Source organism: Harpia harpyja, chromosome 21 (assembly GCF_026419915.1).
Source record: "Harpia harpyja isolate bHarHar1 chromosome 21, bHarHar1 primary haplotype, whole genome shotgun sequence".
Taxonomy (NCBI): Eukaryota; Metazoa; Chordata; class Aves; order Accipitriformes; family Accipitridae; genus Harpia; species Harpia harpyja.
This window is the reverse complement of record NC_068960.1, coordinates 18,195,887-18,220,116: the sequence shown is the minus strand read 5'-3', so window position 1 is coordinate 18,220,116 and position 24,230 is coordinate 18,195,887. Positions and strand designations below refer to the sequence as shown.

The window sequence follows — 24,230 nt, the reverse complement described above, 5'->3', positions numbered from 1 at the left end:
CTGGTACAATACCTGCATCCTGGTACAGTATGGGCATCCCAGTATGGGTACCTGCATCCCAGTACAGTACCTACATCCCAGTACTGGTACCCACATCTCAGTACAGTACCTGCATCCCAGTACTGGAACTCACATTCAGTTTACAGTACCTGCATCCCAGCATGGGTACTTTCATCCCAGTACTGGTACCCACATCCCAGTACAGTACCTGCCTCCCAGTACAGTACCTGCATCCTGGTACATGTTTCTGCATCACAGCATGGTACCTGCCTCCTGCTACAGGAATCTGTATCCTGGTATGGTACCTGCATCCCAGTATGGATAGCAGCATACCAGCACCAGGTACCTGCTGAATCTGGCACTGGCGATTGCAAACTTTACCTCCATCCCAACCCTGGCACCCACAGGCCAGCACAGCTCTGGGCGCATCCCCCATGGGTCCCCAGTCCCTCCAGCACTGGCACCTGCCCCAGCACAGAGCACATGCTTACCTTGCACTGGCACCGCTTACCTTGAACTGGCACCCTTTATGTGACGTGCACAGCGGCACTCGGGCCAGGCGCTCCGTCCCACAGGGTGGGGTGTCCCCAGGGCCCAGCCCTGCCACGGTCCCCACTCCCCTGGGCCACAGCTCAGCCCCAATCTGAGTGCCAGGGGAGCTCTGGGCTTCACAGCCCTGCCGTGGCATGGGGCTGTCCCCACACTGGGGCAGAGGAGCTGGGAGGCAGCAGGCAGGGCGCTGTGTAGGCCGGCAATGCCGCGGTGATGCCGGCTGGCATGGGGCAGGCAGAGATGCCCGGCAGCGGGGTAATGCCTGGGCTCCTTCCTCAGGGATTGCTTGCGGCCATGGGTGACCTCCCACAGCCCTGCCATGTGCATCGCCTGCCCCACGCCTGCCCTGGTACAGCTCCGGCACAGCTCCAGCACACCGGCACTATTAATATGCACCACGGCACCTGGCTTGAACTCACCAGGGAGCACCGTGCATCCCGTCCACCTTGGCGTCACCTCCTCCACCCTGCACGATGGCACCAGCCGTACTCCCTCCCGGTCCCTGCCCCAGCACCCCTGAATGCCCCGGTTTGCCATAGTGGGAAGGATCTCTTCTCCCACCCCGGAGGGACCCCCTCACACACAGGGGAGCAGTCTGGTCCCATCCAGCCTCAAAGCAGAGGCCCTGGAGAGGTGCTGGGAAAAGCCTTTTCCCCAGCTGCACCTGCGTTCCCAGTGCCCAGCGCCCAGCGCCTGCGGCTGAGCCTGCAGAGACAGAAATAGCCGAGGGAAAAGCTGCCATGGGTAAACAGGAGCAGGCAGGGGAGGCAGCACAGCCCCGGGAGCTGCAGGCCGTACAGCAGGGGGAAGGCAGCTGCAGGGAAGCGGGGACCCCCTAGCCCCGCGTGGGGATGGATACGCAGAGCCACAGCTCCCCAGGGGCACAGAGGCAGCCAAATCTTCCACTTCCAACTGCCTGTGAGATCCTGCTGGAGCAACACAGAGACCCACCACCTCCTTCCCTGCCTCTCCCCGCTGGCTGGCACTTGTTGCAGAGGCATCCATGTCCCCAAGCACCAAGGAGCCCTGGGCCAGTCCTGATCCTTGGCCTCCAGGACCAGGCTTCAGCTCCTGTCCAAAATCCCTGTAACTGCCCGCAAACGGGATGGGCAGCCCGGGCCCTTGGGTTCTCCTCGCTCACAACGCAGCCAAGGGAGGCCCCAGGCTTTGTGCAGCCCTGGCAGGGGCAAGGGGTCCCGCTCCCCAGGAGACGCAGGAGACGGTGTGCAAGCAGAAGGTGTGTAAAAATTTATTTTGATGTAGAGAACAAACCTCCTAAAATGGTATGGCTTTGCCAGACATGGACTGGTGCCGGGAGCGGGGTCAGACCACCAGACATGGGCCTGGCTAGCAGAGCCACGCGTGGTGGGCTTGGGCACGGAGAAGGGATACGGGAACACCAGAGATATGGCCCTGGCAGTGCCATTGAACCATGGGCCAGCAGCAGGTGCCTGACTAGCAGAGCGGCTCCAGCACAGGCAGGGACCCCCTATCCGGCCAGCGCTGGGGACCAGGCACTGGCAGGATAGGGGCACCACCCTAGGACTGCCCCCGTAAGATGCTGGCTGCTGCCCAGCAACTTCTCAACCCCCTCACCGGCTCCAGGCCATGATAAAAAGTTTAAATAGACAAAACATACAGAAAAGCAGCTCCAGCTGTTACCTCAGTGCTGCCTCACCAGCTGCCTGCAAAGAAACCTACCCTGAGTGTGCTCAAAAAGCCTAAGAGCTAGTGTTACTGAGCCAGGACCTGACATGGGCTCCCCCCTGGAAGGATGGGAGCCCAGGGATGGATGTGAGCTGTGTGGGGGCCAGCACAGGCTGGCCTTGCTCTTTGGGATTCGGAGACAGGGACGTGGTGGGACTCTGGCCCCAGATTTGCGCTGAGCTGAAGTCACAGCAGCTGCCCGGCAGCTAATGCTGGCTCGGGGCAGGGGACAGGGGAGGAAAGAGCTTCCAGTCGTACCAGGAGATGCAACACTCAGAGCCTCGCACTCTGGGACAGCCTCAGCATGGCCAGGGCGCTGTGGAGGGGACAGCAGGACAAGGGGCACAGGCCGGTGTGTGGCACAGCGTGGCACCAGCTCAGGGATGGCACTGCCAGGAAAGGACTGCAGCCTGACACCCTTGCAGCCCTCCCCAGCTTAGCAGGGCTCCTGAGAATACTGGCGGGTGTGAATACTGGTGGCGCAGGGAGGGGACAGGCCACGCAGACAGGCAGGGGAGGAGGGCAGATGGGCCAAGAGCCTAGCACACTGCAGGACTCGGAGTATTTTTGTGCAGAAGCAAGAGAGAGGAGCCTGGGACAAGACCCTGGTATCGCTCCCTCCCCTTGCAGCCCGGGGCTGGGGGCTGCAGCCACAGTGTCCCAGCAGAAGGGGCCAGGAGTGACTCCAAAAACACAGGGGCTTTGGGGGGGTCTAAGTGCCTGGCCCTCCACGGCTGCCTTTCCCAGCTCTGGCTGAGGGAAACAGGGACAGGGGATGGAGGTGTGCCCCAGGGGGGTGAAGCCACGAGCCCATTCGACAGCTCTGCTGCTGCTGGAGGCACGAGGGGCTGTGGGAGTGCTGCCCCCCAGAATTGAGGGCACTAGCACAGCCCTCCAGGGAAGGGATGTGCCCGGCCCAAGAGATACTGAAACACTCAATGTTTGAGCTTAAAAACAAACGTTAAAAAAATTTAACAGAATAAAAGATGAGGGTGATCCTCCAGCTGCCGGTGAGGTGGAGCCCCCAGGCAGAGCTGCCTGGCCCCTGCTGCCACGGCTGGGCAGGAGCCATGTGGGTGAGGAGGCTGCAGAGGCCGGCAGGGTTAGGCTGGCCGGTGCCGGGGGATCTATCCTGCTGGTGCTGGGAAGTCCGGTTTCACTGGTCCTGCAATCCAGGCTGGGGGGAAAGGAGGATTTCCCACCAGGGACCAGCTTGAGACAGGGCCCCTCACCGGGTCGTCATTCGGGACGGGGAGGCTGGTGTCACAGGGAGGACAGGGTGGAGAGCGACTCTCATTTGTTCTTGGCTAGCACGCGGTACAGCATGAACCCTACCAGAGCAGTCACCGTGGCCCCCAGAGCCACCCGGAGCCAGAAGGACGCGGCTCCCAGCTCTACGGCATTCAAGTGGCTGCAAGGAAAGAGAGAAGAGGCCAGTGAGTGAGGTGCACAGAGACGGCTGTACAAACGTCAAGCTCCCCCACAGCCCAGAGCGCTTCCACCCCAAGCAGGGAGGTTGGGGTGTCCCCGGGGGGATGGACGGTGACCACAGCGCAGCTCCAGGCTGGGGGATACAGCCCAGCTGAAGGTAGAGAGCCCCAAGAGGCCCCCCGACCCTGCAAGCCAGAGCACCCGCTGCCCAGCATCATCATCAAGCCACACGAAGGCTCCCTGCCCTGCTGGTGGGACGGATGTGGCTTTACCCTCCTATGGTCTGGAAATAGCACACCAACACCTAAATAATTAGTACGAGCAAGGAGGTATGTATCTTCCTTTCTAGGTCAAGCTGCTTTTACAACTCAAAGTGCACTGAGACCCAGAAGCAGATGTGGGTGGAGACGCTGGCACAGCCAGGGACACCAACCTAAGGGCAGCAAGGGAAGGGGACCAGTGCTGCCCGAGCGTACACATTCCCTTCCTAAACACACACTGTCCTGCATCAACGTGCTCCTCTCCGAGGAAGAAAGACATATCCATTATTCATTCTCCACTAAATCAGGGGAGAACAGCCAATCCCTGGCCCTCCATTACGCTGTTATTTATTTATACCACATACCCTAAGATATATTAAGAATATTTAAATTTTAATACTGCAGAAGAGGAAAAAAAAAAAAGTGTCAGCTCTAAAAATAAAGTTGTTTATTGAAAAGAAGCTAGAGGGGAAAACCACTCACTAGTAATCCCATCCTGTCTTCCAGCGCACCCACACGTTCTCCCCAGGAGGGCTCTGCCCCCAGCATTGCACCGACCCTCAGCTTTCAGCCCCCTCCGTCCCTCAAGCAGAGCGATGCCACACGCAGACATGTTCTCCTTCCCAGATGTCCCCTCACTGCCCATGACCAGCCTGGCTGCCTCCCTGCCCTGTTACCCAGCCCCTTTCAGGTGTGGTTCCTTCCCAAAGGGAGGCTGTGCGAACAGAGGTCTTGCTTCACTGACCTCTTTTTCAGTCTGATCCATCTCATCAGGAGAAAATAGCTGCCACCCCGTCTCTGCAGGCCTCGGCAAACTAGGCTGGCTACTCCCCTTCAGCATTTTTTTATCTTAGGCTTCAAAAATAAAAACTCCTGTGGCAAGATCTAATAAATCTGCCAGAGACACACACAAGGCAGAAGAGAGCCTCCACCCTCTCCAAGCAGGGGAAGAAGTGGCCTTTTTGTTTCAATTACTTGCATGAGCAGAAACCAAACCAAAAGCAATGTGGCAGAGGCACAGTTCAGACGCAGCCGCCCTCCCCAAGCTCCACTCCCAGCCAAGAGTCCCCTCCGCGGGAAGGATACTAACGGGAAGGTGGCGGCGGTGGCCAGCTTGTTGTAGACGGTGGTGCTGGGCGGACCCTGGCTGTGGCAGGAGAAGAGGAAGGGCGGCGGGAGGCAGTGCTTGTAGCAGAACTCAGCAGGGGAGAGCCCAGGCTGCTGACTTGCTTCTGGCAGGTCTGTCTTAGAGGCCACGAAGACGCAGGGGATCTGGCTGTCCATATAGTGTTGCTGCAGAGACAGGGAGAAGTCCCAGCGAGGGGTAAGCAACCAGCCGCTGGGAGATGCGGGGCTGCCACACAAAAGCTGAAGTCCCATAGGGCCCCTGCCAGCTACCTTATAAACACTGGCACAGTAGCTGAAGGATCTGGGGTCGCTCAGGTCATAGACGAAGCAGGCGACATCGCAGGCTGTGTCCGACGGCTTCACGAACTTCGTGTCAGCGCTGACCTCATACAGCTGGGGCGGGAGGGGAAAGGATGCGTGGCACAGCACCGTCTCAAGGAGATCGGCTGTTTCTCTCACCAGCACACAGACTGTGCCGGCGTGACTGGAGCCACAACCCAGGCCAGGGGTGACGGGATGGCACTGCAGCAATATGGGGGGACACAGCCCTGCCCTGCTGCGAGCCAGGCACAGCAGCGATTCCCTCCTCTCCCTGACTTACTATAAGGTACTTTTCCTGGCCGTTGACCTGCACCGTGTTGATCACGTAGAGGGATGGCTCTCCTGGGTTCTCCCTCTGGGCCTGCCACCGAAGAAAACACCGACTCAGACAGCAGGGAGCGAGAGCAGTGCTTGGGGGAGGGAGAGCATTTCACGCTGCCCCGAGGCCTTGTGGTGTAACAGCCACCTGAAGGCCAGCTGGCGCCTGCCACGAGATGCGGGGCTGTTCGTAACAAGCAGGGAAAGCCAGCATCACCTCGGGGAGATACAGCTGCCCAGGAAAGGCATAGCCCCTCCAGATCCTCGGGACAAGCAGAGGGAGTGGGCACGCTGCCTTAGGCAAAATTAAGGATGCAAGTGCCACAGCAACTGGCACCACTTGCATGGAGTGGGGTGTGAAGCCCTTTGCTGGGACACTGGGGCCTGGCTGTGGGCAGGGAGGTGCCATCACGCGGCAGATCACTCAATGGCCTCACGGCTCTGCCTCCTGCTGCGCCAGGACACCCCGCTGCAGCGTGGCCGGAGAGGGGAGCAGCGACTCACCGCGAGGCTCCTGCCGAGGAAGGCCTGCAGGAAGGCAGACTTGCCTGCGCCCCTGGCTCCCAGCACCTTGCAGAGGAAGACGTTTCTCTGGGTCTGGCCTTTCTCCAGGTCGATCCTCTTCTCCCGGGTCACTGGCAGGAGAGAGGCTGGGTGAGCAAGAGGAGGGACCTGAGCCGTGACAGGAGGGGAGGGCATGGCCGTACCTGTGAGGGCTTGTGTCTGGGAGTCCTGCTCCGAGAGAATGGGGTAGCCCAGGTAGCCCAGGCACTCCAGGCAGTGCCGCACATCCAGGTAAGCCACGAGCCTGGAGAGACAGAGCGCACCGGGAAGCCGAAAAGGTCAGCAAGGGCTAAGTGATGTGACTAAAGGCGAGGGAGAGGGACTGAGCTTACGTCCACTGGCAGAGGAATCCATGCAGGGAAAGCAGGCCTTTATCAGTGGTGCATACCGTGTTGTAGAGCTCGGGGCCCCAGGGCACACAGGGGAAGACACTGAAGAAGTTCTGCAGCTCTATGGGTGACAGGGCTCCGTCCTGGTCCTGCCGAAACAAAGGGGAGTCAGCAGGTGAGGCAGGACACAGCCCATGATGCAGCAGTAGCTCTCTGCAGTCATACCAAGCATCGGGGTCCAGAGAGGGTCCCCGGCACACAAGCCACCCTGCTCACTGCTGCAGAATGACACAGGGATGCTTTCAATGGCAGAAATCAATTAAGAGCAAGCCCAGAGCTGCATGAGCGTGCAGAGAGCCTGTGCCCCAGGGACTCCCATCACTGCACAAGAGACAGGCCAATCCTGCTCTACAATTGCAGCTGGAACCAGTGCCAGCCCTGCTACCGGGCAGGTCCTGTCCACACTCACCCCGCAGCCCTGAGGTTCCCTGGGGCCAACCACCCCGCACCAGCCTGCATCGATCCAGCCTGGCCTTCCACACTGCAGGGTAACTAACCCAAGGTCTGTGTGCGGCCGCTGGGCCACTGGCTGCCAACTAGCAACATGCCAAGGCAGCATCTTCAGGCTGGTGTGCCACAGGGCCATGCCACAAAGGATCTGCCAGCATCTGGGCACACAGGGATGGGCATCGACTCTGTGCTGCAATTCCCTGTGGCCACAGAGCTGCCATATCCCAGGTGCACACCAACATCTGAATAACTAGTCTGAACAGGTGCGTGCTGATCCAATACATTCCCTTCTCCCACTGTCCAAAGAGCCAGAGTATGGCACTAATCAGTTGCTTTCTCTCCCTCTCTCCAGCCTGGCACCCCCTCCACAGGGCTGGCAGCCGTGCAGATGCTTGTGCTTGGTCGTGGCTGCAGGCCAGCAGCTGTGCCCACTTTCCCTGCCGTCCTGCATGCCGCAGCCAGGCACTACGAGGGGCTACGCCGGTTTGATGTTAACTCAGACCCATCCCCTGAAGGCCCAAACTTATTGGCTGCCCTTTGGTCAAGGGTAGCGACCACAACCCCATGCCCTCGACACCCTGCTGCCATCAGACCACCTACAGCTCGCTGTGACCACCTCCTGCTCCCAAAGCCTCGGCAAGAAGCTCCCTGGAACAGAGGGGTGGACAGGAGAGCAGCTACGCCCAAGCATGCAGGCCTAGCAGAAAGTGTCCCTTCCCCAGGCAGCTCCGCCACACACTGCCCACCTTGTCATGCTTCTCAAACAGCCGCTGCAGGAACTGGTAGCCCAAGTGGTTGAGCTCTGTAGAGCAGCCAGGGGGAAGGCGGAACCTGTCGGAAGAGACCCAAGTGAGCCTCCTGAAGCCCCCAACAAAGGGCAGTGTGTGAGTGGGTCTTTGGCCAACCCAGATCTCACCCAGAGGACACAGGTCCCCACTCCCTCCCTGCTCAAGGCCAGCAGTTGTCTGCAGGCCTGGCTATTCCTTGACACAGCCCTCTTGTTTTGGGGAGAAGCCCTCAAGGATGCACAGTGGCCTCTCTTCGGTACATCCACACTGCCCAAGCAGCCAGGGGGATGATGTAGCCCTCACTCTGTCTCGTGCCCACGGCTTCAGTAGGGCACAGCACTACCCCCGGGGTGCTTTCCACCAGCACGGGTCCTGTCACCTCCCTGCGCAGCCTGCTTGCTGCCTGAGGACGAGGCAGCTCACAAGCCAAACCCTTTCATTACTGCCAGATCACCACCTCCAGGGTGGCAGGGACGAGAGAAGAGACAGCAGCTGCAGAATCAGCTGGGAAGGCTATGCTGACAGCTCGTTGCTCCCAACAGAGTCATTCTGCCTCAGCTCAGGCAGAGACAGAATAGCCTTCAAAAACCCCTTGCTGATGTCAAGGGAAGTCAGGGACAGTCCTTCATTCCCCTCCTCTTTGCCCGCCTACATCAGAGCCAGCAGCACAGACAGCAGCTCCAAGGCCCATTGTATTTGTTGCCAACCCCACGTGTTAGCTCCTGCCCACAGGGGAAGATGAGGAGCATGAACCTAACCATGACCTAAGGGTGAGGACTCAGCCTCAGCTGAGGAACGCAGTAGACCCGAGGGTGCAGAAAGGAGCCAGCAAAGGTGCTGGGGAGCCCAAGCTGCACATCACGGGGATATCACACCTTGCCCGCCCCACTCCACGGCAGGATACGCACTGTGGGTAGAGATAGTCATCTGTCAGTGCCAGCTCATCGTCGTAGCCAAAACGGCGAAGGATGGTCCAGGTGGTCTCATGCCGGCCCCTCTGGATGAAGAGTGTGTTGAGGAAGAGGAAGCCTGCAGGAGAGATCAGGCAGCTCAGACACAGTCAGGCCAACCAAGCACTCAGCCTCAGGGATCCACTCCTCGGGACCACGCTTTCCCTGGGAAAACAGGCTGCTTGGACAGGGAGCTCTAGTAGCCACAGCAGGCTCAGGCTTGCTTTGACAAGAGGGACTAATTAGGCTTGGAACGAGAGCCGAGAGGCTCTGCCCAAGGACAGGGCCCCTCACAATGTGCTGAAGGAGATGGGTCCCTCCATCCCTCGCTGGGAAGGAGCATGGAGCCCTTGTGCCGTTACCATTCAATGTCAGGCCGTTGTCCTGCACCCCGTCTGTGGTGTTCTTCCACACAACCATCTTTACGTCCTCCAGGGCTTGGGGAGCCAGTGGGTTTCCAAAGCAGGACTTCTACCTCCCAAGAGAAAGAATGTCATTGTCAGCAAAGCATACAGACAGCACAACCCTCTGTCTCTGCCAGCATCCCTCTCCCCTGGCAACGAGACAGTGTTTCTAGGAGAGAAAATCCACCAAGCTCAGGGATTACTTCCTTAGACCCTGACCAAACTCCTGTTCCTCAGCAGCCCAATGAAGTATGACTCTCAACATCTCCAGAGCCGCCTCCTCTTCCTACAGCAGAGCAAACTCGGCCCAAGCTTAGTGAAAATGGAAGACCTGTGGATCCCCACATGCTCAGAGATGCACTCTATGGTGCTTCAGCTGTGCAACAGCAGATGTACTGAATGCAAACAGGACAGCTGTGTCAGGACAGGATAGCCTTTCTGCCTGGTATTGGAAGGAAAAGGGACCCCTGGGGCTTTCCACAAGGGACTGGGGAATACTTAACTCCGCAGCCAGCCCTACCTGGAAGTAGTTGAGTTCATCATCACTAAGGATCTGGTTGTTATCCTGGTCCGAGAGGTTGAAAATCCGGGTCAGCGCTCGTGCACACGCAGGTTTCAGCTGCAAGGGACCAACCACAGTGACAAAAACAGGGCATCACCTTCAGCCTGGCTCTTCCTCCTGCCTCCTGAAACCCCATGCGCAGAGGGGTTCCCTTCCTGCACTGGCTGGGAACACGGTCCAGCTAGGCTAGTACCACAGCCACCTTGGAGGTGGGAGTCAGAAGCAGGACAGCCCACAGAGAAGTTTTCTCCTGGACCCTCCCCACCATGGCTAACACATGGTCTGCAGCATGAGGGCTTCTGCCCCAACGTGCCCCCAGTCCTTGCAGATCTCTCTGGCCTGGATATGCTCGCTGGCTGCTCTGAGCACAGGAGATGGATGCTTTCCCCTTGTTCTGGCTGCATCGGCCCAAACTCTCCACCCTCCTACCCAGGGGCAAAAGCACTGCAAGAGACCAGAGCGCTGTGAGGGGAAGGAGATTCCTCCAGGGGCTGTGAGCAGTGCTTCCTACCTGTTTCTCCTCTGGGTCATAGAGGGGAGCGGTGGGGTGCAGCACAGCTTTCTGGGCATAGTAGAAGAGCTCAGAGATGTTCTTGAGGTTCTTGGCAGAGCACTAGGGATTCAAAGGAAGAGACAGCCCTGTGAGCGGGGACAGGCAATGGTCTTGTGACAAGGGGCAGAAGGAAGACAATATGAGCTCCCTGAGTCAGACAAGTTGCTCATCAAAGCACAGAGCAATGTCTGTCCACCATTAGGAAAAAACAAAAGGGAAACCTCCTGCTCATGCTCTGGCTTTGCTGTGCCTGTTCCACAGCCCCAGACCCAACAAGGGCTGCACGTAGCTCCAAGACCAGTTACAGCTAGAGAGCCAGAGTGGGCAGACACTGAAACCCACTCCCTGCAAGGAAGGCAAAGGACAGAAAGCCTAAAGCACAGGCCTTCAAGACCCAGACAGGGGTTCTTCTGCAGAGTGCCATTAGCAGGGCAGCTCTCCACAAGCACGAAGGCTCCCTGGCTTACACCAGACAAGCGCTCCTACCCCTCAGGAAGGCTTTGCAGAAACCCTCCAGTCCCCTCACCTCCACACAGGTCTCGATCTCTGAGAACTGGTTCATGATGGGCAGGATGACATCCATGGAGCTCCCCACCTGCAGGTCAGACTTGTTTCCCACTAAAATAATGGGGATCCTGGGGAAGAAAGACAGTCTCAGAGAGCACGAGTGAAGCCACCCCTCTCTCGATCCCAGCGCTGCCCCAGCCACACATGCTCCGAGGCAGCAGGCCGGGGAGCCTCCCCACCCTCCTCCACAAGGTCCACAGCAGCTTTCCTGCCTCCCACGGCTGGGAGCATCCATCTGGAGAAACAGACTGCCTGATCCTGCTTACGCTTTCACCCAGCAACAGTACGTTCATGAGCCTTTAATCCAGCACAGCAGCCTTCTGCCTAAGTGATGCACACACAGATTATGGCTTCTGTGCTCCCGTATTCCCTGGGCAGCTTCGTCTCCCTGCCTGGCTGAGAAGTGTACAAGGGAGGAATGAACCCTCTCCCGTGGCCCTCTACCTCGGCTAGATCTGCGAGGGAGAAAAGTCCCCATGTTCTTCTGCTACAAGTGGTCTAGGCACAAGCCGCAAAGTTGGTTTGATCTCAGTAACCTCAGGAGGAGGCACGGGCAGTGGGCACCCTGCGGCCTCCCAAATCCCCCAATTCTGCATCCACGGACCACGCCACACACGGTACCTGGAGCCCTTTTCAACTCCCCCATTCACCATGGGGATCCACTTTGTGCGAATCTGAAAGGCGAGCACAGGAAAAGGCCTGTCAGCGCAGCCTGGGGAGGGAGAGGCAGCTCCCAGCACAGCTCCCAGCGCAGGCACCGCAGCAGTCAGCAGGGCCCTGCAGCCATCTGCTCCCCGGCATTCCCCCGCACCAGCAGGCAGAGCAGACCCAGGGATGCTGGATGCCAGCAGAAAGATGTGACAAGCCTGCTGCCCCCCAGCACGTGACAACAACAGCCGACGTGGCAGCAAGCTTGGACTGCACTCAGCCTGCCTCTGCTTGCAGAGGTCTGGAACCCCACATCCTCCGCAGGGTTGGGGGGCATCAGTACTCGCCCACACCAAAAAGCCCAGGCAGCTGGTTAGGACCCAGCGCTGGGAACCCCTTCCCCTCTGGTGTTGCTGCTGGAGTGGAGCTGCTCAGGGCTCCGGTGGGGGACCCATTACCTTCTCGATCGTGGCCTCCTTGGTGACATCGTAAACCACGCAGACCACGTTAGCCTGCAAGAGAGAAGCGGCAGAGGTTGGCGAGCGAGGGTCCCTGCGGTGCACCCACCGCAGCGGGGAGGCAGCCTGAGCCTGAGGCACAGCCCTGCCACAGCCATCAGGCCGGCCCCGCAGCCAGGCAGCTCCAGCCCCACGTGCCGCTGTCATGCTTGCACTGAAACCCGGCAGTAGCGGTTGAGCGCGCGTGAGCGTGCACACGTACACACAGCCTCCGACAGCAACGACTCGCCTGCTGTCAACACGAGCTCTACAACGGGCTGCCTGAAGCAAAGACTGGCCCCTCTGCTTCAGGAGCTGCCACGAGCACATCTGCCTCCACACCTGACACCCTGGTTCCCCGCTGCCACACCTCACTATCCCCCTCACGATGGCTCTGCCTGTGCCCTGTGCTGGGCCAGTGGCCGCTGCCCTCCTCCCCTCCCCGACCCTGTGCAGACAGCGTTGACACCAATTCTTTATTTGAAGCAGACAGGAGGGATCACTGGCCCTTTCAGGAGAGAGCTTAGTGCTAATCCCGACGACACACAAGGGTTTAGGCAGGATTTCCTGGAGCCATTTTAAGCTTCTGTATACTCTTACTGTCTGGGTGGAGGGAGCAGGACCCCCATGCCCACCAGCCCACCTCCTTGGCCCTTAGCCACCGAGGTGGAGAGATTAAATAGCTTTGCTCCCATGAGATGCACAGAGGAGAGACAGTTTTATTATCCACAATCAAGAGGTCCTCCTCTGCGCAGAGCCGAGGTTAATCCCACGGCAGAGAAGAGCAGCTGGGCCCACCACAGCCGGACGGCTAGATTATTCCTCCATGGCTGCTCCAAGGGACGTGGGAGCCCTCATCCCTCCCTGCCCAGCACTCCAGCTTCCAAACCAACTCCTCTGTGCCACTGTTTCATCAGGCAGCCACAGTGACCTAATGTAGGGAGCAGGGGGGTCTCACCCAAGCCCAGCAACTGCTTCTCCCCTCTTCTGAGCTTGTTGGGAACATCCCGAGGCTAAGAGCACATCATCTGCTCAGCAGCCTCCTCCACCTCCTGGTAGGCAGCGAGCTGCCCCCCACCGCTCTCCTTCTGGAGGCTCCCCGGAGGGCCAGGACAAGCCACGTACAACAGCTTACAAGACAGAGAAGGATTAAACAAACCTCTAAACAAACCGATAGCACTAATCCACAGATAACCAACTGCCTGCACATCTCCAGGCAGCTAACGGGGAGTGTGAGAAGCCATGCGTCACTCACCGGCTGCAGGGCTACAGGCACCATAGCCTCCTGTCCCGCAACACCCCCGTCCAGCCCCACTCACCTTAGCGATCTCCTCCTGCAGCTCGTCCTCCGTCTGCTCTGACTCTGGATGGAGAAGAGAGCTGTCACCAACCGTCCCCAGCAGCGGGGACCCCTTCCCATTCCCCTCAGCTGGGGAGAGAAGGGGAAAAACGAGGCCGGCAGAGAGCGAGGAGGGACAGGGCCCTACCTGAGTAGTCCACTATGTGTGTGGGGACCTTCTCAGGGGTGACATCAGCCGGGATCGTGATCTCCTCCGCTCGAGGGGGCACCTGCAAAGCCAGCAGACTCTGGCCCAGCCAGCCGTGCCAAACGCAACCCAGAGGATGGGTGACAAGGGACTTCAGATCCCAGCATGACCACTACCTGGCGCCCTCCCCTGCCAGGGTGGGATGAGCTCCAGACCACAGATCGTTCTTGGCCCACTGGGCTGCAGCTGCTCCTGTGGCTCACTACAGTACCTCCAGCGTCCCTGCGGTGAAACCTCCAACCGCCTCCCAGCCCCAAGCCCCTCCTCGAGACACAGCTCTTGATGGCACCGAGTCCTGCCGGGGTAGCCATCTTTCAGACAAGTCAGCGCTGCCGCCCCTGCTACAGCTCTGGAGATAAGCCCTCAGAACTCCCCCAGCTCTCTGGCCTGACCTCTTGGCAGCTGGGAGAAGCACTAAGCTGATTGTCCGGGCTTTGCTGTGAGAGCACAGGAAGGTGTGTGGAGCCGATCCTCCCCCAGGCGCCCAGAGCTGATGCTTCCCAGTGCAAACATCACAGAGGGCACCATCTGCTCATGGGCAGCGGGAGAAGCCACCTGACAGCACAGGGCAAACATGCCCAGCCAGACCGATCCCGTTTCCCTATCCAAACTATGATGGGACTGTGAGCCACTGAGATGGAGGCTCCAAAGGGCACGCACAGGCAGGCTGGATGCTGCCCCTCACAGATAGCCCAGCTCAAAGCACCAAGCCCATCTCCAGATGGGCACAGAGGGGCAGGGAACTTGGCTCAACCCCTTCCAAGGGCTCTGTGCCAATGCCACCGTAGCAAAGCCGGAGCTGGGGAGCAAACGGCCTTGCTGCGCGAGGCAAGGCTGGGCCCCACGGCCTGCTATGCTGGTGGACACAGAGACCCCCAACTGCAGCGTGCTGGCTGTGGCTGTGGGGAGCAGGGCCCTGGGAGGTACCTACGCCCCTTGCCAGGGCAGACAGGGCCCCAACTCAGGGATCAAAGCCCAAACCGGAGAAAACACCATTTCAGCAGAAGTTCTACATGGTCCTCACAGGCTTAAAATCACAGGAACCAGCCCCGTGGCTGTCACCAGTCCCCAGGGAGCTGTGTGCACCTCCCAGACACCTCACCTCCGGCTAATGCCACTTGGGACAGAGCCGTCCCACAGATGCCTGGCCGGGCACCCAGCGAGGGGGCCCAGGGGTGTCGTCATCCCCCTCACACTCACCTCTTCAGGAAATTCCTCGCCCACCAGAGCCATGATCAGAGATGTCTTCCCCACCTGGGCTAGGAAAGTAAGGGAAGAAGTTGGCACTGGCTCGGCAGAGCCTGAGCGGGCCACGGGCAGTGGCCGGCCTCAATCACACCCACGGGACCCGGGGCGGCTCGGTCTGAGGGCGAAGGAGACGTCGGTGTCCTTGCCCTGCGGGAGACCTCGGGGCGGAGGCCGGTAAAGCGGTGCGGCGCTTCAGCCCGACTCGCCCACGGCGAGGAGCCCGGGGCTGCTGGAGGGAGCCCACAGCAAGGGCCTCGCCCGCAGGAGTCGACAGAAACGGGAGCCCGCGGGGCTGGCAACGGCGGCCGGAGGGCACTGCCACCGTCCACAGTGGGGGACACGTCTCCCGCGCCGCCAGCTCCCCCCCACCCCGGGGGCCGGGGCCACGGGCAGGCCCGGCCGTTCCCCCCGGCCTCCCCCGCAGGCGAAGCCCTCCCGGTGCCGGGTGGCACCCTACGGGCCCCGGGCCGCCCGGAGGGCCCCAGGAGCCCACCCCCCCGCCCGCCTTACCCTCCCCCAGCAGGAGGATGCGCACGTCCCGCTTCATGGCGGCGCCGCCGCCGCCGCTCCCGGGGCCGCCGCCGCCACCGCCACCGCCCCCCCCCACTTCCGGCCACACCAGCGAGCGGCGGCGCAGAGCGGCGCCGGCAGAGTAGCGCCCCCTGCCGAGCGGGGGCGGCGCGCAGCACTCCCAGACCTCCTGCCTTCCGCTTTCGATGTTTTATTAACAAGAAACAAAAGCAAAAAAAAACCAACCAAAGAAAAAAAAAACCGCATCCCGCAACCGCCCGGGCCTGGCCTGCGGGCCCGCCGCCGCGTCCCGCCCCAGCAACCCGCGGCTGGGGGGGGGGAGGGCGGAGGGGGCGGCTGGGGCCTGGTTGAGGCCTAAGCCGGGGCCTCGCCTAGGAGCTGGGGCCTGGCCGCAGCCTTCCTCCCGCGCTGGAGAAGTGCCGCTGGTCCGGGGGGGCCTGCGAGCTCCCAGACGAGGACGGCGCTGTGGGAGGCCGTGAGGAGTCGGCAGCCGGAGGGGGAGAAGCGGCAGAGGTGGACTGTGTCATCATGGCCAGCGTAGTCCTGTGCATCACTGGCGGGGCAGCGCAGCAGCCTGAGGAGCCGTTCTGTGAGGAAAGGAAGCGGCTCAGTGCCAGGGGAGGGAGGCTCCACGGCCATGGGGCTTGTCCCTGCCAGGAGCACCATTCCCAGTTGCACCCCTGGGCCCTCTCACCCCTGCTGAGCTGCAAGTCAACAAGCTGAGCAACAGGGGACAGCTTCTTGCCAAAGCAAGTGGGCAATTAACAGCAGCTCTGCTGTCTCACACCCACCCAAAGCACCTGGTCCTGGGCTCAGCAGGTGCCCCACAGCTCTAGGGCAGGTGTGGAGCTCACCCCGCTCTCGAGAGCAGCTGTCAGAGCGGGATGGACATAAGTGCTGCCTCCCCAGGCAGACACAAACAGCTACAGGAGCAGGGTGCCCTTGACAAGAGAAGGGTGCTGATTGTCCCCGTGCTGTGGGAAGGTCCCTTCTGCCTCTCAGGCTGTAGCTCACACAGCCACAGAGATGAAGACAGCCCATAACCCCAGGAAGTCATTCGAGTGACAAATCCTGCTCATTGACAAACAGGATTGAGCTCATGCATCTCATTTCTGACCTACGAGTCTCCTGGAGCTTTCTCCTTGCCTGACACATACCCTGCCCGCAGTCCCAGAACCACAGCTCCCAGGGTCCGAGGATATGGGCTGGTGTGTGTGCATGTTAAAGGAAAAAGTACACTTGGTTTCCCCCCCCCCCCACTAGCGGGAAGAAGGAGAGATCCCTCCCAACCACCCGTGACCTGGAGACAAGGAAGCCTGGGCAACAGAGCCCACGGCACCCTCCAGTACTCACCGCCGAAGCCGACAGCCATGAAGCGCGCTGCCGGAGACAGGCTGAGCGATGTGGCAAAGTACGGCAAGGAGATCTTCTCAACTACCTACGCTCCAGCAAGAGATACACACCAACACCTCAGAAATGAGAAGGTGGGAGACCAGAGCTGCTGCAGTGACAGTTGTGAGGAGGCTAAAGGGCTCCTCTCAAAGGGGAGGCTAACATGCACGGCACGCCTCTCAGAGCTCAGAAACCTGCCAAAGGCATTGAGTTTCCAGAGGAGACTCGACTCAATGATTTAGAGACCGTTAGTGCTCCTGAAAGCAAACGCCTTCCCTTCCAGTCAGATGGAAAGGCAGCAGGGCAGCAGAAGGGACTGGCAGCCTGCCCAGACGCAGCCAGAGGCAGGGGCAGGGCCCTGCCACTCACCAGTTACCTGGGCCAGACTCTGGAGTTTCTGAGATGAAAAGCTGTTGCCCTGAGCAGCTGCTTGCCTGAGCCCACCCCAAACCTTCAGACTTGGCTTTACACACAGGGCAGCACTGCCTCCCCTCCACTGCACCTCGTTGGACGTGGCCACAGCCCTGCAGCAGCAGAGGAGGGTTCGCACCGCCCTGGCAGGGCACAGATGGGTACCTGTTTCTTGCGCAGACTGTAAAACAAGGCTTCTTTCTGCATCCCAAAGCCAATGTAGACGAGGGTACCATGTTCCCAAGGGCAGAAAGCAGCCAGGCTGGGCGGGAGGCTGCCGAGACCCTGGTGAGGGAAACCAAAGGGGACAAAATTGAGGCTAGCTTCTCCAGCTCGACCCAACAGTGAGGGATAAAAGGACAGCACGGAGGGACACCAGCCCTTAGGCTGCAGGTGTCAGAGCAGTGGGAAATTAGTATGATGGAGGCTGTTTCTTCCCTCTTGCATTGCCATCTCAGATGTGCTCATGGAAAAGCAAGGAGCAACCACACACTGCCATGGAAACCTGAAGCAAATTGTTTGCTGTCATAGGAGCACAACACATGAGGGTCCAACAGGCTGAATTTCCACCGAGGCATTATTGCTACGTGGGCCTGAAGGTGGGATTGGGTTATGGACTGGTTTAACACAAGAAAATAGGGCCCAGAAGATAGATCTTTAGTAGTGAATGCAAGATCAATCCTTCCCCTGTTCACTGTGGGGAGACCTGTAGTGAGTTTTCTTCATGGAGAGGAAATCCATCATTTTGGAAACAAACAGAAGAACCGTTGACAGAACCCAACTGCTGTATGGGCCTGGATGGTGCTTGGCCCTGAGGGTGGCAGGCTGAGGCACCACCGCTTGCCCCCCAAAAAGACCCAGCTCCCTTCTGCATGCCATTGTCCTGTGTACTGGGGACCATCTCCATGTCTTCTCCGATACAGACCCTCCTCCCTTTCTAGCAGATGTCCTGCTGCCCAAATCTCATACCTGGGTTGGAGCCAAAGAGTTTTGCAAAGCATCACAGACACACAGGGCTAGAGTACTTGGCTCTATGAACCCGTCACTGGGCTCCTGGCTCTGAATATTCATGCTCTTTGGGAGTGTCAAAGTTAGCAGCATGCTCATAATTAGGTCTCTCTTCCGCGTACTATGCTCACTGCTGCCTGTGCTCTGTTTTGCATAGCACAGGAGTGTCAGCTCTTTGCAGATGCAGTTTTTGACTCCTCACACTTACAAAGTCAGTGCTTCCCGGCGGTAAGGCATTGCTATGATTCCTGCTGCCTTTCAACATGCAAGAAGGTGCATTAACAAGATACTCTACAAGCAGCAGAACTAACAACGATGACTTTCCTAAGCACACACTTTGTCTTTGGCCCCGTCCCACTCAGAGCCTTGAGGCATCCTCCTCCAGCTCAGCTAGTGCAGAGACCCATGCCATGAGCAGGCAGGGGCTGGCAGGTACCATGCTCACCTTGGGGCCAGCAGGAGCCGGGAAGCTGAGCCAGTCAAGGAGTTCGCACTTGTCCTTTAGCCAGTCGGAGGCCCAGACGCTGACCCGCCGGTCCGAGCTGGTGGCCAGCCAGAGCTCGCCTCCTTCCACCCCAAAGTCGCGGTACTATGGAAGATAAACGCAACGCTGTGACTCTGGCAGTACAGAAGCTTTAGAGAAAGCTGCCACTAGAGCTAGTGTGGGGCAGGAGCTCGTGGGAACACAGGCCTTATGCCATAGGGGATTGACGCCAGGATTAACCTCCATTTGGACAGTGCTTAAAGTCACTTATCACAATAAAATAGGACAAGGAAGCCGTGGTACCAGAACCAGTGGCACACTCCAGGCTGAAAGCCTCGGCGGAAGAGGCTGCTGGGGGAAGGGTGAGTGCCTAGCCTGAATGACACAGATCTCTTCCCCGGCCGCCCTCTGGATGTGTACATCTCCTAGGGGAGTGCTTGCAGATACCATGTGTCCCCTAACGATGTCCTTCACCTAAAACCAAGGAGGATCTCCTAATTCTAGAATTACCAGGGAACATAGCCTTGCAGCGTGGATGATTTCAAAGCCGGAGAACTTTGGCAAAATTATTCTTATTTCTGCTGTGCAAAGGAAGAAGACTCTCCATGAAGAGAAGGACAAAGGAGATGCTAAAACCATCACACTGCTGCACAACTAAGTCTTCCTAGCTCCACAGAGGAACTGTACAAAGAGCCAGATACACAGGAGGCCAGGCTGCCAAGGACTAAAGTGGGGAAAGCACACTAAGCCCTTTCTCAGGGTCACAGGGACTGAAAGCCTGGGCTGCTCTCAAGGGATGCTGCTCTCTGAGAGCCTGCGGCACAGGCATATATCATATCTGTGTGCAGTGTGTCTACAACAGCCACCAAAGGTCCCCCCGCCCGCAGGCACAGCCTTGCTCAGGGTTGCACCTGCAATGCCTGCGGCTTTACCCCACTAAAGACATCCCTAGAAAAACTGAAGTTACTGGAGGGGATGGGGGCCCGAAGAGGGAAAGCAAGGGACACGGAAGCAAACTCACTGAGCGACCCAGGCATGCTGCTTCCCACAGCTGTGCAGCGACACATGGGGGACTCGCTCCTGCACAGCACCAGGACAGAGGGCGAGACCTTACCTGCTTCCTGGTGCACTGGAGAACAGTGATGGGGGAGCCTTTGTGGTCAGCGAGGATGTGGATAGTCATTCCAGTTCGAGGGCTGCTGACAGCAACAAGCCCATCCTTGCCCCCCGATAAGATCATTTCTCCTGTGGGCAGAGTAGAGAAAAGAATGGGACACTTCTTGTAGGAGAAGAAAAAGCCCATAAAAGAAAGGTCCAAGATCATGGGATACCAGTGTCCCAAAACACCCTGAAAGGCTGGGACCATCTCAGTCAAGGGCTGGGTAAGATGAGATGTCTTAGACACCCACTAAAACACCACACTGAAGAACAGCCACTGCAGATTGCAAGCAGGAGGACACAAAGGAATGATGCTTGTACCTGAACCCCTTTGCTATACCATTGCCAATATACTTCCCGTGTCCCATTTACCACATGCTCAGCTGGCAGAGCTACCAAAGCGCATCAATACGAGTTCTCTGGCTCTCCCTGGCCCCAGGTTTTCGGGCAGGTCACCAATACGCAGTGTGGCTGGAGGTCAGGGTAACCCAGGCACAACCAAGCCATGCTCCCTGAGGAAATGTCTCCCCACTGCTATAACAGGCAGCCTCACCATCTGTGGAGTAGGCAATTGCCGTCAGTGCAACGGCATGGGGGTGCATTTTCAGCTCCATCTCTGTCCTGGAAATGCTGAACACGCGGATGGTGCCATCGCTGTACCCTGCCACTACATGCTGGCTCTCAGCTCCCCACATAACGATGGGATGAGGCTTCCAGGCCAGGCACTGGCAGCTCTGCAAAGGAACCAGGGCAGAGACCAAATGACACAGTGAAGACAGCAGGATTGTGCAATCGAGTGCACTAAAAGTTCCACCTGCAAGTATTTCTCCAGCTTTAGTCTACTCTGCGAGGACACAGCAGTCCTTGCAATCCCAAGCAGTGGACTGTGCCCTCTGCCAAGAGGAAGAGATTGACGTACTACAAACAATTACCTGGTTGAGCACCTGGAACTGTACCACCAGCTCCATGCTGCCCAGAGACCAAATCCTCACACTGCCATCTTCCCCGCATGTTGCGCAGTGAGTCTCGTCAGGACTGAAGCACACTTCGGTCACCTGCACCAAGAACGGAGATGGGGAACAGGGGCCCTACAAATGCCACAGCCTAGAGGATATCAGCTCCTCTGCCTTCTCCTCCCACAGGACCCCTCTCATGGGAGACACCAGACAAGAAACCCCAGATGTAAAGGAAGGTGGGGTGCTTTGGTTTTGTCCTTAAATCTTGGGCTGACAACTAGGCTTGTAATGGAAGCCAGTAAACCTAACCCCAAAGCTAGGAACCAGGCACTACGCAATGTAGGTGTAAGTAAAATACCTTCTCTTGTACCATTTGAAATCTTTTTTCTGTAGCATAAAGATACCCCAAAGCAACAGCAAAATTCGAAACAGTCATTCTTCACCTGTTTCGTTTCTTTTTTTTTTTAGACAAAGAAAACATTATCTAATATGAATGCCCAGCTAGCAAATGGAAGGCAGGCAGAAGTTGCAGCACTCAGGAATGAAGCCTTAGTGATTGCAAACTACATTCTTCTGCTCCAGCAGAAAGGCCCACAGCTGCTCCCAGACTGAGGCTGTTAAACACCTAATGCTACAGTGGATGAGCTCAGACTTCTTGATGTTGGACTCCTCAGTGTGCACGTTTCTCTCTACACTCCTCCATGTCGTCCCGTCAGCACTAGCGAGGCCTGCAGCTCCCTGACCTCTCCCATGGCCAGACCAGGGAATGCTTCTGCAGCCCACACATGTTTCCCAGGGCATGGACAGCACACACAGCACTTGCTGCTCTGTGGGACAAACCACTCCAGCCCAGCCCCTCTAACCTTGTTCTTGTGGCCGCTGATTAGTCGGATGCTTGTGCTCTCTGTCCAGTTGATGTACCACAGGGTTCCTGCCGTGGTGCCCACAATTCCCATTTCTAGAGAGTCATCAAAGGCTGCACTGACTATTGTCCCGTCAAGGGTGATCTCATATTCTAGCAGGACTGAGCTAGACCTGGAGGAAAGGAGGATGTGAGAAGGACTGGCTCAACTGTTGGAACAGCCACTCTGTCTCCTTTAAATGTAGTTTTCTAATGATCCCAGTCATGTATTTGCAGCTAAATGGTACGAGGGGCTCCTGTACGTTGAACAGTGACTACCATTGCATTTGCACTGCAACCATCTTTTTACAGGAAAGAAAGAAAACAGGATGCAATAGCTCAAGAAACAAAGGCAATGTATTTTCCCCAATTCTCTTAAAGGAGTTCCTACAAATCACTGACACAAACTTCAGGCATGATAAACTCCACTCATTTCCAGTATTAAGAGGGTTCAGCTACCTGTGGCAAAAATTCAGTAAAAAGATCCAGACAGAAAGAATCAGTAGTCACAGGATGGAGAGGAAAGCTAAGGATGAAGAGCAACAGGAGCAGCGTGGTTGCAGGCACAGCCGATGTCTGTCCATGAAAAGCCACCTCTCAACAGGTCCTGGGAGCTGCCAGATGAGGGGAAGAGCATCTCAAGAGCATGGTGAGATGGGTGCGAGCACAGTGGGGACACTGGGGCCATGACCTCCTACCTGGCATCAGGACCTTTCAGCCTCAGCTCCTGCACGGCGGCCACTGCCCACAGGCGGATGCGTTTCATGTTGCTGCCGCTCACCAGCTTGTTGCGCCGACACACCAGCACACCTGAGAGGCCACAGGGGAACACGAAGGGCACCCGTGAATGTCCACTGCTCTCAGCCATCACCCAAGGTGTGCTCCTGACAGCCAGGCCACTGATTCATTCGGGCAGGGCAGTCGGGGTCTTCTACAGCCCCATACCCAGCGTTTTTACAGAGTAGAGGTAAATGCCCCAGGAAACCCAGGACACCAAGGAAACCCAGGTCACAGATCCATTGCCACCCCATGCATCTTGCATCCAACACAGCAAACTGGTTTTCTGAGCACAGCTGAAATCAGAGGTCTGCAAGCTCATTGCTCATCTTTCCTAATGAGTTCCCTGTTACAGCCCTGACAAACACACAGGGCATCTGCACCTACCAATCTCGCCCTCGTCAGCCTCCCACATCATGAAGCAGCAATTAGTCTCGGTGTCCCACACACAGATCTGGCCTGAGTTGGTGCCACTATAAAGAAGAGTGTCGGCACCATAACAGAGAGAGGTCAGCTCCACCGGCCCTAACATGTCTGGGGCAGGGGCTTGATGAACCTGCTGGAGCACATACAACAGAAATGTCAAAGAGAATATGGTGCTTACCTACCTTGGAAAAAAAAAAAAAACCCTTCTCCTACCCTCAATTCATGCAGTTAATGCCTCAAATACAACTGAAAGCCACTCACAGCCAGCCAACATCATCCCACCAAGAGAAATCATCAGCTCTTACAGACCTGCAGGGGCAGAGCCTCCATCGCACTCACCAGGGGCTTGGAAAAGAAGTCAGAGATGCTGAACAGAAATTTTAAAAGAAGGTAAAACTGAGGTTTACCTTGAGGTTGACATCAGATCCCTGCTGCTCCAACAGCCAAAACATCACGGCTCCCTTCCCCACACAGGCCAGTTCTCTGTGAGAAAGAGGACTAAAAGCCACGTCATGGACTGGCTCCGAGATACAAGTCGATGACATGAGTTCGTAAGTGTAGGTATTCCACAGAGCAATGGTTTGATCACTGTAGTCCCCTAGGTAGAACATGAAAGACAGCAGGAGGAAATTCTGCAGCCTCAGGATGCTTGCAAGCATACACACTGCCCACACACATCAACTGTATCACTCTCTTGTCCAGTTGTTTGGAGACAACTGCGGCGAACACCATCCCAGGCATGGACATGGCTCCTTGCACGCTCAGCAAAAGCTGCACACGATGGGTCCTCATCTGAGTTGATATAACTGGCCCAATGCTTCATGCTAGAGGTTGTAGCAAATCTGGCCCTGCAGTGGGGTCTGCAGCCAGTGTTTGGACCAGCCAATGACTGGCACGGTAGGGATTTCAGCAGGCAGAGCAGGTTTTCTGCTGTTTCTACATCCTTAGGTGCTACTGCACACCTCAACTCATGCCCCACACAAGCCCTCCAGTGATACTGTGCACTCAAATAAGGAAGGGATGTTACCTCTGCTGAGGTCAAAGCTGAGATGGGAGCTGACGTTAATGGAAGCCACCATATCTGGGTGGCAGCAGAAGGCACTGGCCTTGGTGATGGCAAACATGCCCAGCTCCCAGACGGCTCCGGAGGACAGTGCTGTCCTGCTGCCTTTCCTAGGCTCCACAAGCTCAGTGGAGACTTTCAGCTTCTCTCTTCTCTGCAGCCCAGACCGGAGCTGAAGGAGGAGGGCTTCTCTCCCACGCTGCTCCATGGAGAGCACAAAGCTCTCTTTCTCTCCAGCA

General features: G+C 57.8%; 2 protein-coding genes across 7 annotated transcripts in view; both read right to left on the bottom strand.

Moving 5' to 3' along the window:
- Positions 1-1,777: 1,777 nt before the first annotated feature.
- RHOT2 (ras homolog family member T2) lies at positions 1,778-15,485 on the bottom strand. Of its 5 annotated transcripts, none has more exons than XM_052772867.1 (19): positions 15,395-15,485; positions 14,837-14,895; positions 13,577-13,676; positions 13,409-13,452; positions 12,051-12,104; positions 11,566-11,618; positions 10,904-11,012; positions 10,336-10,437; positions 9,783-9,881; positions 9,221-9,329; positions 8,817-8,937; positions 7,867-7,951; positions 6,614-6,759; positions 6,425-6,525; positions 6,222-6,352; positions 5,680-5,760; positions 5,349-5,471; positions 5,041-5,243; positions 1,778-3,670 (listed from the first exon to the last, which is right to left on the bottom strand). In XM_052772867.1, the coding sequence occupies exons 1-19, from the start codon at positions 15,429-15,431 to the stop codon at positions 3,553-3,555; spliced, it is 1,875 nt and encodes a 624-aa protein (XP_052628827.1). In that variant the 5' UTR covers positions 15,432-15,485; the 3' UTR covers positions 1,778-3,552. The 5 variants fall into 5 exon arrangements, with proteins under 5 accessions (XP_052628827.1, XP_052628828.1, XP_052628831.1 ...); XM_052772868.1 differs by having other exon boundaries at positions 13,577-13,658; positions 15,395-15,481; XM_052772871.1 differs by having other exon boundaries at positions 13,577-13,658; positions 14,837-14,890; positions 15,395-15,478.
- Positions 15,486-15,663: 178 nt separating this feature from the next.
- The window catches only part of WDR90 (WD repeat domain 90), a 31,638-nt gene continuing 23,071 nt past the window's right edge, over positions 15,664-24,230 (bottom strand). For both annotated transcript variants that reach the window (XM_052772910.1, XM_052772907.1), the window contains 11 exons: positions 23,336-23,526; positions 22,890-23,058; positions 22,424-22,535; positions 21,688-21,859; positions 20,801-20,923; positions 20,422-20,602; positions 19,825-19,955; positions 18,672-18,815; positions 17,384-17,503; positions 16,769-16,853; positions 15,664-16,002 (listed from right to left, as the gene is read on the bottom strand). In XM_052772910.1, coding sequence (XP_052628870.1) covers positions 15,770-16,002; positions 16,769-16,853; positions 17,384-17,503; positions 18,672-18,815; positions 19,825-19,955; positions 20,422-20,602; positions 20,801-20,923; positions 21,688-21,859; positions 22,424-22,535; positions 22,890-23,058; positions 23,336-23,526 — 1,661 coding nt within the window. In that variant the 3' untranslated portion in view covers positions 15,664-15,769. The remainder of the gene's footprint in view (positions 16,003-16,768; positions 16,854-17,383; positions 17,504-18,671; positions 18,816-19,824; positions 19,956-20,421; positions 20,603-20,800; positions 20,924-21,687; positions 21,860-22,423; positions 22,536-22,889; positions 23,059-23,335; positions 23,527-24,230) is intronic.